The sequence below is a fragment of the Lipotes vexillifer genome, unplaced genomic scaffold (assembly GCF_000442215.2).
Source record: "Lipotes vexillifer unplaced genomic scaffold, Lipotes_vexillifer_v1.1 scaffold1235, whole genome shotgun sequence".
Classification (NCBI taxonomy): domain Eukaryota; kingdom Metazoa; phylum Chordata; class Mammalia; order Artiodactyla; family Lipotidae; genus Lipotes; species Lipotes vexillifer.
This window is the reverse complement of record NW_006775530.1, coordinates 1,099,204-1,114,703: the sequence shown is the minus strand read 5'-3', so window position 1 is coordinate 1,114,703 and position 15,500 is coordinate 1,099,204. Positions and strand designations below refer to the sequence as shown.

At 41.3% G+C, this 15,500-nt stretch overlaps 1 protein-coding gene across 2 annotated transcripts in view; it reads left to right on the top strand.

Annotated features, from left to right (window-relative positions):
• The window catches only part of UTP4 (UTP4 small subunit processome component), a 32,110-nt gene extending 23,522 nt beyond the window's left edge, over positions 1-8,588 (top strand). The window contains exons 12-16 of one of the 2 annotated variants that reach the window (XM_007449933.1): positions 1,940-2,046; positions 3,077-3,172; positions 5,717-5,902; positions 7,388-7,498; positions 8,378-8,588. In XM_007449933.1, coding sequence (XP_007449995.1) covers positions 1,940-2,046; positions 3,077-3,172; positions 5,717-5,902; positions 7,388-7,498; positions 8,378-8,494 — 617 coding nt within the window. In that variant the 3' untranslated portion in view covers positions 8,495-8,588. The remainder of the gene's footprint in view (positions 1-1,939; positions 2,047-3,076; positions 3,173-5,716; positions 5,903-7,387; positions 7,499-8,377) is intronic. The other variant, XM_007449932.1, reaches the window with a different exon arrangement.
• Positions 8,589-15,500: the final 6,912 nt, after the last annotated feature.

Sequence of the window (15,500 nt, the reverse complement as noted above, 5' to 3'; positions counted from 1 at the left end):
GGAAAGAGTTGTCAGTCTCGATGTTTCTTTTTTTCCATTTAAACCTCAATTGTTAGGGGTTCACTAATGCTCTTCTCTGCCCTGCAAAAATTACACATTCACTCACATGTTTGCGATTTAAAGTAGGAGATACCTGGCAAGTGAAAACGCTCGATGAAATCTGAAGTCTTGCTCACACCTACTCTTTTCTTACTGGGTTTTTGATTCCTTATTTGGGGCCAGAGAAGTTTCAACACCCTTCTTGGAGTTTTGTTAGCAGAGCAAGAAGAAAGTTAAAATCATCTGTAATCCTGACACCCAGAAATAACTACCATTATTATTTTATATATTTCCAGTAGGTGCTGGTTATGTAGGTATTTTATGGACATGTTAATCTTTTCGGTTGTTTGTTTTTATAATGATGAGCTTATACATACAGTTTCATTACCTGTCCTCATGCTTATGACCACTTTTCCATATGTTTTGAGAACATGAGTATGCATGAGTGAGTGACTGTGTATAGATAACAACTGGTGAGTTAACTACTAAGGACTTAGTACCCAATACTTCCCACGGGCGTTTTTCCTTCTCCCTTTTTCTGGCTTGTAGTGACTTCACTGTTATTTAGACTTCATCAGCCTGGAAAACCAACTTTTAAAAATCAACTTAAACTCTCACTGTTCATAAGCTGCCCCAGAAGCAAACAGGAAAATAAACATACAAATTAGGAGTCAGATGAAGTAAACTGAGAGTATTTATTGAGTACCTGTATATGGTTTTATTATAAAACTTAGATTCTTTACCTTGCATTTAGCACTCCTTTAAAATTGGGCTCTGCATTATGTATATAACTTTATTTCTTCCTCCTATCTCATCTCACTTCCCCTTCTAGTCAGGCTGGTTTCTTCATAGCCCTCAAACCTGTGTATTCCTGTCCTTGTCACTTAGGTCACACTGTTCTCCATCCTTTTCTACCCACCTCGCTCATCCTTTAGCATCTGGTTTATGTCTAATTATAAAGCTTTTTCATTGTTTGGGGTTGTTACATGCAGCACTTACTTTGGCATATAGCATCACTGTCCGATTTTTATCCCACATGGGTCTTCGTGATGCCAGATTGGTTTAAAATTCTTTAATGACAAAGATGGCTCATATGTGCCTATGCTGCCTTAGTGCTAAATATACAGCTAGTAAATTAAAGATATGCCTCGGGACTTCCCTGATGGTGCAATGGTTAAGAATCCGCCTGCCAATGCAGAGGACACAGGTTCGATCCCTTGTCCAGGAAGATCCCACGTGCCGCGGAGCAAGTAAGCCCGTGTGCTACAACTACTGAGCCTGCACTCTAGAGCCTGCAAGCCATAACTACTGAAGCCTGCTCACCTAGAGCCCGTGCTCTGCAACAAGAGAAGCCACCGCAGTGAGAAACCCGCATGCCGCAACGAAGAGTAGCCCCTGCTCGCCACTACTGGAGAAAGCCCGTGCACAGAAACGAAGACCCAACACAGCCAAAAAAAAAAAAAAAAAAATCAGGACTCCAGGGTTATGGCCCTTGTTTAGATAAAAATAAAACCAAAAAAAAAAAAAAAAAGATAAGCCTCAAGCCTATTTGCTGTTTGTAACTTTGTTTAAAAAACACCTGATAGGAACGGAGTTTGAAACAATTAAGGTATAGATTTTGGTGGTAGCTCTTACCCTGATTCTCTGTTCTCGTGGTAGTTCTGAGCAATTGCTGCTTTCTGGTTTATCTCTCTGGCTCCTCTTTCCATGAAGGATGGCTAATTAAATTAAAATAGTAGACAGAGTAGCATCTAGAACTTATCTGCAAAACTATCTAGAAATTGTCCTATGAGTAATTTAAAACCAGGGCTCTCACTGGCTTTCGCCATCATTTTTAGGGCAGGGCTGGCTGACTGTGGACACTGAATTCAGAGGCTTCGCTATGGTTTTGTCCTTACAGGGACAGTGGAGTCCATGTGTCTTTTGGCAGTCAGTCCAGATGGAAATTGGCTAGCTGCATCAGGTACCAGTGCTGGAGTCCATGTGTACAACGTGAAACAACTAAAGGTGAGCATGAGGTTTAGTGGCAGAAAACAGGAGGAAGTTAGCTCTGCACTTATAAGACTTAAGGCTAAGGCACATTGATATGACCCGGAAAATTGCTGGACTTCTTTTTAACCAAAATTTTTTCCTGTTTCACTTGTTTGGAACCCAAAAGCTATAATCTAACATTAAAATCAGTCAGTGGGAACAGTGAAACCACTCATGCACAGAAATTTGAAATTAAGGATTTATGAGTAATGAATCTACATCCAGATTATGTCTGTATTTTGAGGAGGAAAATTCTGATTTACCCAGATGAATAGATGCAGATAGTAACAATTTCCTTTAATAGTTTGCCTTGTAATCTCAAGGTATTTTAAAATTAAACAGAACTAGTAATAGCAGGAAAACATTTTTTACTAATTAGTGATGATATTGCCATTCACAGATTGAATCACTAATGTTCCCTTACAAGTTGTCATCATCATCTAAAAGTCAGATAAGAACTACGAAAAACTTACAATAAGCATTAAAAGTTTAGAGAACGATATCAAACTGCAGCATTTAATGGGTTTGCCTGTTACTGCATGACTTAATCTTTACTGCATTGTGGCAAAAGCATGTACTGCTCTTTGAGCCTTGCCTGGCATTTAAAGGTGTTCCTGTGTACTAGTGCACATGCCTTGTGATTGAACATAAATTTCCATGCCTAGGCATTTATTTCTTTTAAATCCAGTGTAGAGCTGTAGATTCCCTGTTCAATGACATGTTTATGAGCAATTCATACAAATGTAGAGACAGCAGGGAAAGCTTTTTTCTGAGGTTAGTTAGTTTTGAATGCTGTTAGTTTTGTTGGCAGTTAAACTTGCATTTTTAAAAAAATGCAGTTAAAGTTTATTGTTTGGGGAAATGCCTGACGTTTACGGAACTTCCATAGAATAGAACTTTTTGAATTCCAAAGAGCATTATTTTAAAACTACTGACCTAGACCATCCAGTCTTTCCTGAGGGAAGGAATCCTATTTTAGTTTTCTGTTTCTGTTATTTATTCCCAGCTTCACTGCACAGTGCCTGCTTACAATTTCCCTGTGACTGCTCTGGCCATCGCCCCCAATACCAACAACCTTGTCATTGCTCATTCTGACCAGCAGGTAAGAGATCCCAGTGCTTTCTAATTCCCTCCAAATGGATAGTAACTTGGAAGCTGAGATAACGACAATTTTGGAGGAGCTTCTCTTTGACAGTACTGGACAATATAAAGGTAGTTTTCTCTTATGTGTAGTAAAGCTTCCATGTATGGCCTGATCATAGGCCAGTAACATCCATTGGCTTGACGGGTCACAATGGAATGGTGAAACACTGAAATTCTAGAATAAAGAGGTATGAGAAGGAGAAAGAATTTTCAAGGGCTCGTTTTACTGATTGTTTTTAGGCTAGGATGAAATGGACTTAGGTGTTAGAGTGGATATGGGAGACCAATGAAATATCAGAAAGGGAATGTAAACAAACTATCCCCTTTAAAATCGCATCAAAAAAAAAAAGTACTTAGGAATACGACTCACCAAGGCTTATATGCTGAGAACTATAAGACATTATTAATAAAGGAAATTGCAGATGATTCAAAGAAATGGAAAGCTATCCTCTGCTCTTGGAGTGGAAGAATTAATATTGTTAAAATGGCCATACTACCCAAAGCAATCTATAGATTTAATGCGATCCCTATCAAATTACCTGTGACATTTTTCACAGAACTAGAACAAATAATTCTAAAATTTATATGGAATCATAAAAGACCCAGAATTGGGCCTTCCCTGGTGGTGCAGTGGTTGAGAATCCGCCTGCCAGTGCAGGAGACATGGGTTTGATTCCTGGTCCGGGAAGATCCCACATGGCACAGAGCAACTAAGCCCGTGCACCATAACTACTGAGCCCGTGTGCCACAACTACTGAAGCCCGCTCGTCTAGAGCCCATGCTCCACAATGAGAAGCCCCTGCAATGAGAAGCCCGCCCACTGCAACAAAGAGTAGCCCCCGCTCGCCACAACTAGAGAAAGCCCATGCGCAACAGCGAAGACCCAACACAGCCAACAATAAATAAAATAAATAAATTTATTTTAAAAAAATAAATAAAAATTAAAAAAATAAAAGACCCAGAAATGCCAAAGCAAGCCTGAGGAAAAAGAACAAAGCAGGAGGCATAACCCTCCCAGACTTCAGACAATACTACAAAGCTACAGTAATCAAAACAGCATGGTATTGGCACAAAAACAGACATGTGGATAAATGGAACAGACTAGAGAGCCCAGAAATAAACCTACACACCTATGATCAGTTAATCTTCAACAAAGCAGGCAGGAATATACAATGGGCAAAATTAGTTCTTTGTCTGCCACTTTTCCATACCAAGTTGTAAGGAGATTATAATTGTAAGAAGATCTTTAAAATATCTGAGCTACAGAACATATTATGTATGAACTTGTCAATACTTATATATCTTCATCTGTAAAATGGGCTTGATAATACCTTCCTCACCGAGCTATTGGAAAGATTAAATGTGATCCAAGAAGCACACTTAAATAGACCACTAGGCAGATGATGCTTGTTACTTTGATTAGCAGTTTTTACACTCACACATGCACACACATACACGTTATATCCAAGAAAATGAAATCTCTCATTTAAGTTCTTCTGTCATTAAAGCTAGCAGGAAATTTTGTTTGTTTTGTTTTGTTTTGTTTTGTTTTGTTTTTGCAGTACGCGGGCCTCTCACTGTTGTGGCCTCTCCCGTTGCGGAGCACAGGCTCCGGACGTGCAGGCTCAGCGGCCATGGCCCGCGGGCCCAGCCGCTTCGCGGCATGTGGGATCCTCCCGGACCGGGGCACGAAGCCGTGTCCCCTGCATCGGCAGGCGGACTCTCAACCACTGCGCCACAAGGGAAGCCCTAGCGGGAAATTTTTTGATACCTGTTTAATTAACAGAGATTGAGTTACTAATACACAGTGTGGCTAGGGAAACAGCACTTCATATATTGCATAAATTAGTATACCGCTTTAGAGGACATTTTGAAGATATCTTAAAAAACTTAAATCCACATAATCTTTGATTCAGAAGTTCCAATTCTAGAAGTTCTTCCCATAGGTATATGCTTTTAGTTGTGCAAAAAGACATTGATTCAGAGATAATCGTTATTAACTTTATGTGTAGTAGCCAAAGATTGCAAATACCTAAATGCTCATTTAGCAGACTAGGTAAATAAATCCTGGTACCTCCAAGAAGTGAGTAGATTATTACATGTTCTTCAAAAGGGGCATGAGTGATGTGTGTATACATTGATATGGGTCGGTCTCCATGGTATAATGCTAATGAAAAATGCAACATACGGAATAGTGTGTACTGTATGCATAAAATATCTCTGAAAAGATATAAACAAGAAACAGGCTGCTTTTGTCTTGGGGAAAAGAGATATTATGATTGCAGGTGGTTTTCCACTCTAAACCTTTCTGTGCTGTTTGAATTGTTTATTGTTCTGTAATTTACCTTAAAATTTTTTTATTTTAAAAAAAAAGTAGTGAAAATGCATATTGCTGAATGTGATAGAGCCAAGGTTTGTATAGATATTTTCTGGTTCAGGCTGACCCTTCTCTGGTCTTTCTGGGTACCTGCCTGCACTTACTCTGTGTCATATCCTTCCTCAGGTATTTGAGTACAGCATTCCAGACAAACAGTATACACAATGGAGCCGGACCATCCAGAAGCAGGGGTTTCATCATCTTTGGCTCCAAAGGGATACTCCCATCACACATATCAGTTTTCATCCCAAGAGACCAATGCACATCTTTCTCCACGATGCGTACATGTTCTGCATCATCGACAAGTCGTTGGTGAGTTCTTCGCCACTACCACCCGTGCTGTCACTGGTTCTACTTTACTTAGGAATCTTTCCATTCTAAAAGCAAAAGAGGACAATAAATTAGAGGAAGGAGAATCAGAATAAAGGTTGCTAGTACATTCTTTGGAGGAGAGGAGCTTTTGTTTTGCAGATTTCCTCATTTTCCTACCCAGTCTCATGAGGCTCCCAGGGAAGGGGCAGCCCCTTGTGTATTGGTTTTTGCTGATTTGATTATTTCTCTGCTTTGTCTCTCAGCACATAAACTTAAATAGGAAAGAGATTACGTCCGTATTCGGAAAGTGACCATAATCAGGGAATACCATTGGTTTGGCTAAATCACTTCCACCTTTGCACCCTGGGATGACTGACATGATTTCATTAAAGGAGATACAGGCTGGGGTTTTGACCACTTGTGCCCCTTGGCTGAATATACTGAAACACTACCTGCAGGCTTGAGGGGTTGGTCTTAGTGTTTTGAAAAATGACCAGTTAGGAAAATTCCATTCTTCATGGCTGTGGTTTAGGTGGGATGTGAGCATTCTTTTCCCTTCTAGAGTCCAGCCTCTGCCAGCTGCAGTTTTGATTCACCCCAAATTTTGTGTTTTTTTTCTGGGCAGGCACTTTCTTTCCTAGGAGCAGTGTGAGCTATGGCCATCCCTATAATGCACTTTGGGCTTAGATTACAGCCAATACAGTGTTTTGGTGTATCTGTGAAGGTGGACGTAGGAGGAACACGGGGGAAGCAGCAGATGGCTCTAAAGGTGGTGTGCATGGTGGTGTGTCACTGGAACTCATCTCGTGGGCCCTGCGTCCTCTGGATGTGGGAAGCAGAGCTGGCTGACAAGTGCCCTCTGTGAGATGAGTGATACAGGAAGGGCCCCTCCCATTCGTCTGCCTCTTTATAACTCAGCCTAGATCAGCCCATATTTTTCCCCAGGCGTTGGTGATAAGTCCATCACTTCCTCATGCAGGGCAGAGCTATTTCCCAAGGAAGTCAGAGATGAAATTAAAATATCACTTGCTGGGCTAGAGGCCGTCTCTCGAGGTGTCAGTGACATCAGTGGGGGTGGTTTGTGTTGCAGTTTTGCCTGCGGAGAATTTCAGCCACTTGGCCGGTCTATGACCTGGTTGGGGGAGAGTCTAGAAAGCAGAGCCTTCATGGGCTGAGCTCCTACACATGCCAGTTTGTTTGTGTCTCACAAAGTGTTACTGATGAGACTGGCCAGAAGCCCCGGCTGGGCCCTTCAATCTTGCTGGCGTAGAGTACCAAGCTCTCTTTGCCACATACCCCCACCATGTACAGTAGAGCTGCAGGAGTGGCTCCAGCTTTCTTCCTGAAGTAAGAAGAGTCAGGGAGGTAGTAAGTGTATAACATGACAGAAGATTGTGTTCCCCCAAAAAATCACTATTGTCCTTTGGTCTGTAGAGACCCAATAAAAAAAATAATGATTTAAACAACACATTTTTGTCTTTTTAGCCTCTTCCAAATGACAAAACCTTACTCTACAATCCGCTGCCTCCCACAAATGAATCAGATATCATCAGGAGGCGCACAGCTCATGCCTTTAAAATTTCTAAGAAATATAAGGTAATACATTTTGCGTTACGTTCTGGGTGGTTGGTTCCTTGTGATATTATCAAAATGTAATAAGTCCCACAATAGACAAGAGTGCCTTCATTTTACATGCAGAGAACCTGGTTTTGGGAAACCAGTGACCTTTCTGAGACTGTCTGTCCCTTAGGTTTGTAGTTCATTGTTCTCGCCTCAGTAGATTAGAGGCAGGCACATCATCCTTCACCAAAATGAAATACATGGGTAGTGAGAAATGATGGTGCAGCTCAGTTGGGGTCTTTGTGTTAAAGCTGGCTTTTAAATTTGACTTCCAGTGGAGAATGTTCCACAAGATAAATTTCGAGCAAATGGAAGTCATTGAATTTATTAGATGTTCCTTTCTGGGCTCGGCTTTTCACTGTACTAGAACAGATATCCATTGAGCTTATGGTACTACAGCTATTTGTGCCAACTCACAAGTTCCATATTCATGCTTCTCAGATCAGAGTTCCTTGGGCACCCTGGAACATTTTCTTGGGGGTCTGCAGAATTTTTTTAAGTGGGGGGGGTGTTGTAAATTATTCAAGTATGATTAACTTCTTGATGCATTTGTAACTCGCCATTTGTCAAGAATTTAGGCTCCAGAGCCCTCTGTTAACATTGATTCCTAAGAAATTTGAGAATCGCAGATTTTCCATACAGAGAAACATGAAAAATCTTGCTGAAATCTTAAATGATGGAATTCAGTTATAAAACGCCCAACTTTTCCAGTCTTTTAAGTCCTATGGCAGGAAGGATTGTCAGAGATTTACACCCCTCCAGCTTGAACGAGGCTAACATTTTAGCCCTAGTTAGTCGATTCAGGACTAGCCCCAGAACCTAACTCCTGGTGGAATCATTACCATCTCTCTACAGCCTCTACTCTTCATGGATCTTTTGGATGAAAGAACACTAGTGGTGGTAGAACGGCCTCTGGATGACATCATCGCTCAGCTGCCACCACCCATCAAAAAGAAGAAATTTGGGACCTAAAACAGGGCACTGTCTGTGTCCTTTCTTGAACTGTCTAACCTGTTTTCACAAATCATGATAATAAAACAAAGTTATTCTTTAGGACTAGTCATTATGAATGTTATTTTCTAAAATGCTGGACAGGAATTTCCCTTCATTGACTGAAACCGAACGGAAACTCCAGGGTATTGTAGTTGAGATAGTGTTCCAATTAGCTACAAAGTCATCCAACTTGTTTAGGTCCTGTTTGTTCTTTAGACCACACTCTCAGGGGAAAAAGGCAATTTTAAAAAAATTTTTTAAAAAGTTACCTCCTATCCCCTAACACATGCTTGAGGCTTCAGAGAGCTGATGAACTTCATTGTCTGCTAGCCTCCAGCCTGCAGCTAGTGCAAAGGCATGGGGACTTGCCTCAAGTTGCCTTTGAGGACAAGGAAACTATGCTTGCTTATTCAAGATAGCCTAACTACTGACAGCGATAATCAGCCTTATGTTTAAAGAAAGAATATTAACTGTAGTGCTCCATCTGAAAAGTAGATGCCCTTGGCCTTTGGTAGAGCTATTAATTTTATTTGAAAGGAAAAATCAGGTTTTGGTATATCAGCCCCAGTAACCATCTTTTTATGTTCTATGCCAGATTCTAAAGGTTAAGGAAATACTGGGCATTTTCTTATGGAGTGGGAGTGGAGGTGGGGACCAGACAGCCTGCTATATATTTCACCATTTCTGTTCTCTTCTGCTTGCTTTGACATTGTTATTCCTGTGGGTGTTATCAACTGACTAGTTTTAATGTGATCTTTTAAATTAGAAAGTGAAGAACTAAGTTAACCTGAACTAAGCAGATAGATTTCTTTCCCATCTCAGTGGATGTATTCTGTTGCATGCCTGTGGAAACCCAGTATGTGCAGTTTTTTGTTTGTTTCGGGGGTGAAGGGCTGTAGAATAGACAGAAATATGAGGGCTCTGATGACATCATGGGTAAATTGCTGATGAAAAACAGTTTTGCTGAGATAAACCCCACCCTCCAGTTTGGAAAGGGGAAAAAAAATGAGAATTTAAAGTAGGTGTGTAGGAGGAGAATTAACAGAGGTGATAAGAGAGAGAAACAGAGCCCAATAATTTATAATATAAAGGACAGCCTAGGGCTTCCCTGGTGGCGCAGTGGTTGAGGGTCCACCTGCCAATGCAGGGGACGCGGGTTCGTGCCCTGGTCCGGGAGGATCCCACATGCCGCGGAGCGGCTGGGCCCGTGAGCCATGGCCGCTGAGCCTGCGCGTCCGGAGCCTGTGCTCCGCAGCGGGAGAGGCCACAACAGTGAGAGGCCCGCGTACCGCAAAAAAAAAAAGGACAGCCTATTTCAGATTTGCTAAGACAGACAGCAAGGTTTATAATGGTTGCCACTTCTCTACCCCACTTGTTTATGTTTTTTACAGTGATAAGAGTAATTTAAATAGCTGCAACTTTTTAGGTCATTTGTGTAAAATACCTTTCCTCTTGCTTGAATAAATTTTCTTAGTGAGACATATTCTCCCAGTCTGCATTAGACTGCACTATTACAAATAGTAATAGTCTATTACAAATAGACTGGACTGGAAGATCCTGCCCTTTCTAAGAAATGTTTTAGGTCTTCTTTTGTGTGATTGAAACCAAAGTTCAAGTCACTGATCTACAGTGAATATGACCAGAGGGAGGCTAGGATGCCTTAAATATTAATTCACTTGCTTTTCCCTGACTGTAGAGCTATAAATTCAGGGACTCTTTATTAACTGGAATCTAGTTTAAGACTTTATTTTCTTAACTTTAAACATATTCTGAAACCTTGTGGATTGTGTTGGGTGTAATTCTGACGGAGAGGGCTCACAGATCATCTGAGTGAAGAAGTAAAACTGTCTGCAAGTAGAAAGCATTCCTTTGCAACATTTCCAGCCAGTGATTTGGACTTCCATAAATGGTATGGGAAGTAAAAGCTTTGGGCCTTAAAATTCTTCGTAAGTAGAGAACTTTGAATACAAATGAAATAGAAACTGATTGGGGCAAGTTAGAGAAACTGGGGGAAAGGAAGGCAAAGCAGTATAAGTAAGAGGACACTTCGGTGCATGTGTTTTAGGGTGATTTTACTTTAGGGATTTGTGTAACCTAGGCGCGTTATGTTTCTTTTTCAGGCATTTTGCAGACTGCTGCTCATACTCGAGTTTTACAGAAAAATTTTGATCGGAGACCAACTTGAGAAAGGTCATTTTTGCTAACCTGACTCAAATGCTTTAAAAATTCACTTTTCTCATATAGTAGCTAGTAATTGGATCTTTGAATGGATAATGCAACCTTCACCAGGGAGATTACAGCACATTAGACTGAGAGAAACTAAAATCTTGGAATATTGGAAGAAAGTTAGAGATCGTCTAGTTTGGAGGGTTTTAAAGCTTTTTTTTTTTTTAAGCATTGAAACTTTCTTCAAACGGAACTTTGTTCTGAACGGAAACATATGATACAGATAAAAGAGGAGCTGTTCGGGTTGTTGGGGGTGGGAGTGGGGGAGGGAGGCACAAAGGTTTCTGAAAGAAAACTGTGTGGCCCTTGGCCTCATTTTTTTTTTTACCCACCCCCCGCGCCTCATTTTTGTACTCATGGAAATGGAGACCAAGAGGAGAAGAAAGGGATATTTCCCATTGTCACACAATGGTTCATTAGAAAGCCCAGGTGGCATTCTTACAATTATTCCCCCACGGTCTCTTGGCTGTAGGGACCCCGTAAATATGATTAGCAGGCATGGTATGCAAAAGATTTTCCATTCCACAGGCTGCAGAGAAGATGTTTCAGCATTTCTTACTCTGGATGAGCACTCGATTTAACTCTAAGGGTGAGTTCTGTGGGCAGTCTTATGTGTAAACCATATAGAGTGTTGTAGTGAACAACCTAGTGTGTTATCGGCTAGTGCTCATGTGGGGGTATTTCTCTAAGGTTAATTCCTGGGAGTGGAATTGCTAACCCATACTGTGTTCATTTTCTTTCACTTCTAGTTGTCCTTTGGAGTTGGCTGTATGGCCATTAGCAGGGTTTGAAAGCACTCATTTCCTTATACTTTGCCATTGTAGTGATAGTCTTTAGTTTTAGCCCATCTAATGGGTGAAAAATTATATTTTACTTTGCATTTCCCTGTTTACTAATGAGATTGCTCACTGTTTTATGTGTTTTGGCTATTTGGCTAATTGTGGAAATTATGTATGCATGACCTCTTCTTTTTCTCCTAATGTGTTATCTTTTTCTTTCATATCTCAAGGCATTTTATGATGTAGATCAGTACTGTCTAATAAATTCTCTATGGTGGTGGAAATGTTCTGTATCTGTGCTGTACAATAGACACTTGTGGCTCTTGAGCACTTGAAATGTGGCTAGTGTGACAAAGGAACTGAATTTAAAATTTTTTTTAATTAATTTAGTTTTGGCTGTGTTGGGTCTTTGTTACTGCACGTGGGCTTTCTCTAGTTGTGGAGAGCAAGGGCAGCTTTTTGTTGCGGTGCACGGGCTTCTCATTGCACTGGCTTCTCTTGTTGTGGAGCACAGGCTCTAGGCACATGGGCTGCAGTAGTTGTGACTCACGGGCTCTAGAGCGCAGGCTCAGTAGTTGTGGCGCACGGGTTTAGTTGCTCCACGGCATGTGGGATCTTCCCGGACCAGGGCTCGAACCTGTATCCCCTACGTTGGCAGGCGGATTCTTAACTACTTCGCCACCAGGGAAGCCCTAAGTTTTATTTAATTTTAATCTGGGAATTCCCTGGTGGTCCAGTGGTTAGGACTCTGTGCTCACACTGCCAAGGGCCTGGTTTCAATCCCTGGTTGGGGAACTAAAATCCCATAAGCTGTGTGGCACAGCCAAAAAAAAATTTTTTTTTAATTTTAATTTAAATAACCATGTGTGGCTAGTGGATTTCTTAGTGGACAGCACAGAGCTAGATTTTTTTTTTTTAATATTTATTTGATTGTGACAGGTCTTATTTGCGGCTCCCTGGCTCCTTAGTTGCAGCTCACCAGCTCCTTAGTTGTGGCATGCGAACTCTTAGTTGCGGCATGCATGTGGGATCTAGTTCTATGAGCAGGGATCGAACCTGGGCCCCCTGCATTAGAAGCTTGTAATCTTATCCACTACGCCACCAGGAAAGTACCCAAATCTAGGTATTGAGGCTTAGCTTTGTGTCAGTCCTTTGTTTTTAGAACTTAATACTCACTTAACATACATTTATTGAGTGCTTGCTAAGATGATCTCAGCCCTCAAGAACTTCACAGCCTAGTCGGGGAGAGAAACAAGCTGATCAACATTAGAGATGAGCACAGAGAAGGGCACCTAACTGGTGGGTTGAAGGTAGGAGATAGTCCTTGAGAATTGGGTAGTAATTAGCAACGTGGAAAGGAGAAGAAAAGAGGCCTTCCTGCAGCATTCTCAGTGCAAAGGTCTGAAGTGAGAGCATAGCCTCTCCAAGTGTTCACCAGTAGTTCCATATGTCTGAAACACAGCACAGATGCGAAGTGGAGGAAAATGAGGCTGAAGGGCAGGCCGTAGTACTGGGTGCACCTGGGAGGGTGACTAAGAATCAAGGGAGGTTTCTAGGAAAGATAAGTGTAGAGTGGTTTCCACAGAGGAAAGCTAACTAGACTAGATAAATAGATTTAGATAAAGAGCCCTAAGTCAATGTATAGTGAGAAATAAGGCCAGGTAGGAGTGGGCCTTGAAGTCTGTGGTTAAGAATTATCACTCAGTAGAAGATATAGTTATGAACCACTCAGATTCAAAGGAATGGCACAGTAAAAATGCCCATTTGTGTAAGTAAGGGACAGAAGAGACTGGAAGTTAGGGAGGCAAAAAACAGACTGTTGTGTAGGTTCTTGACTTGGGGGTTTGTGTTAGTTTGCTAGGGCTGCCATAACAGTATCACAGACTGGGTAGCTTAAACAACAGAAATTCATTTTCTCACAATTCTGGAGGCTAGAAGTCTGAGATCAAGGCATTAGCAGGGTCAGCTTCTTCTAAGGCCCCCTTCCTTGGCTTGTAGATGGCCCTTTTCTCCCTGAGTCTTCACATGGCCTTCCCTATGTGTGTGTCTGTGTCCTAATCTCTGCACCAACAGTTATATTGGATTAGGGCCCACCCTAATGACCTCATTTTAATTTGATTACCTCTTTAAAGACCCTATCTCAAAACACAGTCACATTCTGAGTTACTGTGGGTCTGGACTTCAACCTGTATATTTTGAGGGGACACAATTCAGCCCATAACAGAGTCTGTGGAAGGGCTTCAGGAGCTTTGTGAGCCCCCAAGTTTGCTGAGTTTTACACAAATGTGCATTTGTCTGAGGTGGGTCCATAGCAGGCAGCTGATTCCCAAAGGGGTCTGTGATCCCTCCCCAGTTGGCTGTTTGCATTAACTTACTCAGGAGGAAGTTAAAGATGTGAGACGAAGGCCTGGAAATGCCACAGGCATCAATAAACACAATCTGGTGTTCAATGGTATATGAAGAATGAGAGTTTACACTGACTAGAAGACTACAAGTGTTACTGTGAGGCACTGGAAATTCTGTTAGAACTGGTATGGGAGGAAAGTGGATTTTTATTTTTGGACCTTATTTGAATTTCATGGGAAATTATGTAATTTCCATGACTGTCAATAAAAAACACCAGTGATTTTCCATAACTAAGTGAATTCAATGAAACTAACCTTCTTCTTGTTATATCCTTGTTAATATTTTCCTAAAAAGAAAGTCACAGAGCAACAAAACTGTCACCAGCTGCTTCTCATTAGGAATGTGGTTAGCAGATGTGGGTTTTCATAGTTATAACACACTGAGATAGTTAATCCATTTTTGTGGGTTTCAGATGGATAGTGATTTATCTTGGCAGGATGAATTTTAAAATGCGCTTGCATCAGCTAAAGGATATATGCACCTTTTCCTCTTTCACTTCATGTTTGTGCTGGAGAGAAAAATAGGTTTTAGGATATTTCTCCCGGAAGGCAAAGTAGTACTGTCGAAAGGGACAATTGATCTCACTGTCCTCTAATGGGGGAAGAGAATGCATGGGTACTTTTTCAGAGTTGGATGTTGGATTGGTTATCTTACAAGTTTATTTCTCCCTTTGGCCTCTTCTTTAGTAGTAATTGAGCAGCTCTTTTGTTCCTCTGGCATCTGGCCGCCTTTGTGGTATGACCTTCAGGCTTGCTAAGGGCTGCAATTTTGCCTGGGGCCCTCTTTCCTTATGAAATTACACAACACTCAAACCTTGGAAGCAGCCCCAGATCCACTAATTCTTTCCTTTGACGGACTTTTGGCAATATGTACTCCCTTTCAGCCAAAGTGTAGCTTTACACAAGATCTGTTTGTCACCGAAATTCATTTGGCCATTTGCCCTTTAAGCCTGGAGTCAAATAGTATTATGACAGACTCCTTTATGATAAAGTATAGACTCTAAGCTAGAGAGTTTCAACCAAAGGTTTTACTGTTGCTGCTGCTAAAGGTCAACAGGTAATAATATAACAGCAGCGATACTTTTTATGGAACTCTTACAGTGCATTGGGTACAGTGTTGCTAAGCACTTTGCAGACATCACCCCAGTCAACCCTTACAACCACACTTCGAGGTAGAAGGTGTCTGAAGTTTTCTGAAGGGACTGAGGCCCATGACCTCAGGCCCTTGACCATTGTCGTATAACTAGTAAGTGGCCAAACTACAATTTGAACCTTGTGCTTTTAATTACCATGCTATATTGTATGTCTACTATGAGGGAGAAGAAAAAAAAGACCACTGGCTTTTGAGAGAGTATAGAATCAGAGCCTGAGTAATATAATTGTAGGAAATCATGGAACTGAGAGAGCTAATCCAACCCCCTCATTTTGAAGTAGCAATGATGCCTGCCTTGTCCTGAGAAAACAACAGCTTGAGCAGAGGAGAATACCTACTGATAGGTGACAGGAATGGAAGGTGATTGGGAATTACCTCAGCCATTCCCTTTTTTAGAGGTAGATAAAATAACATGCCTGTTC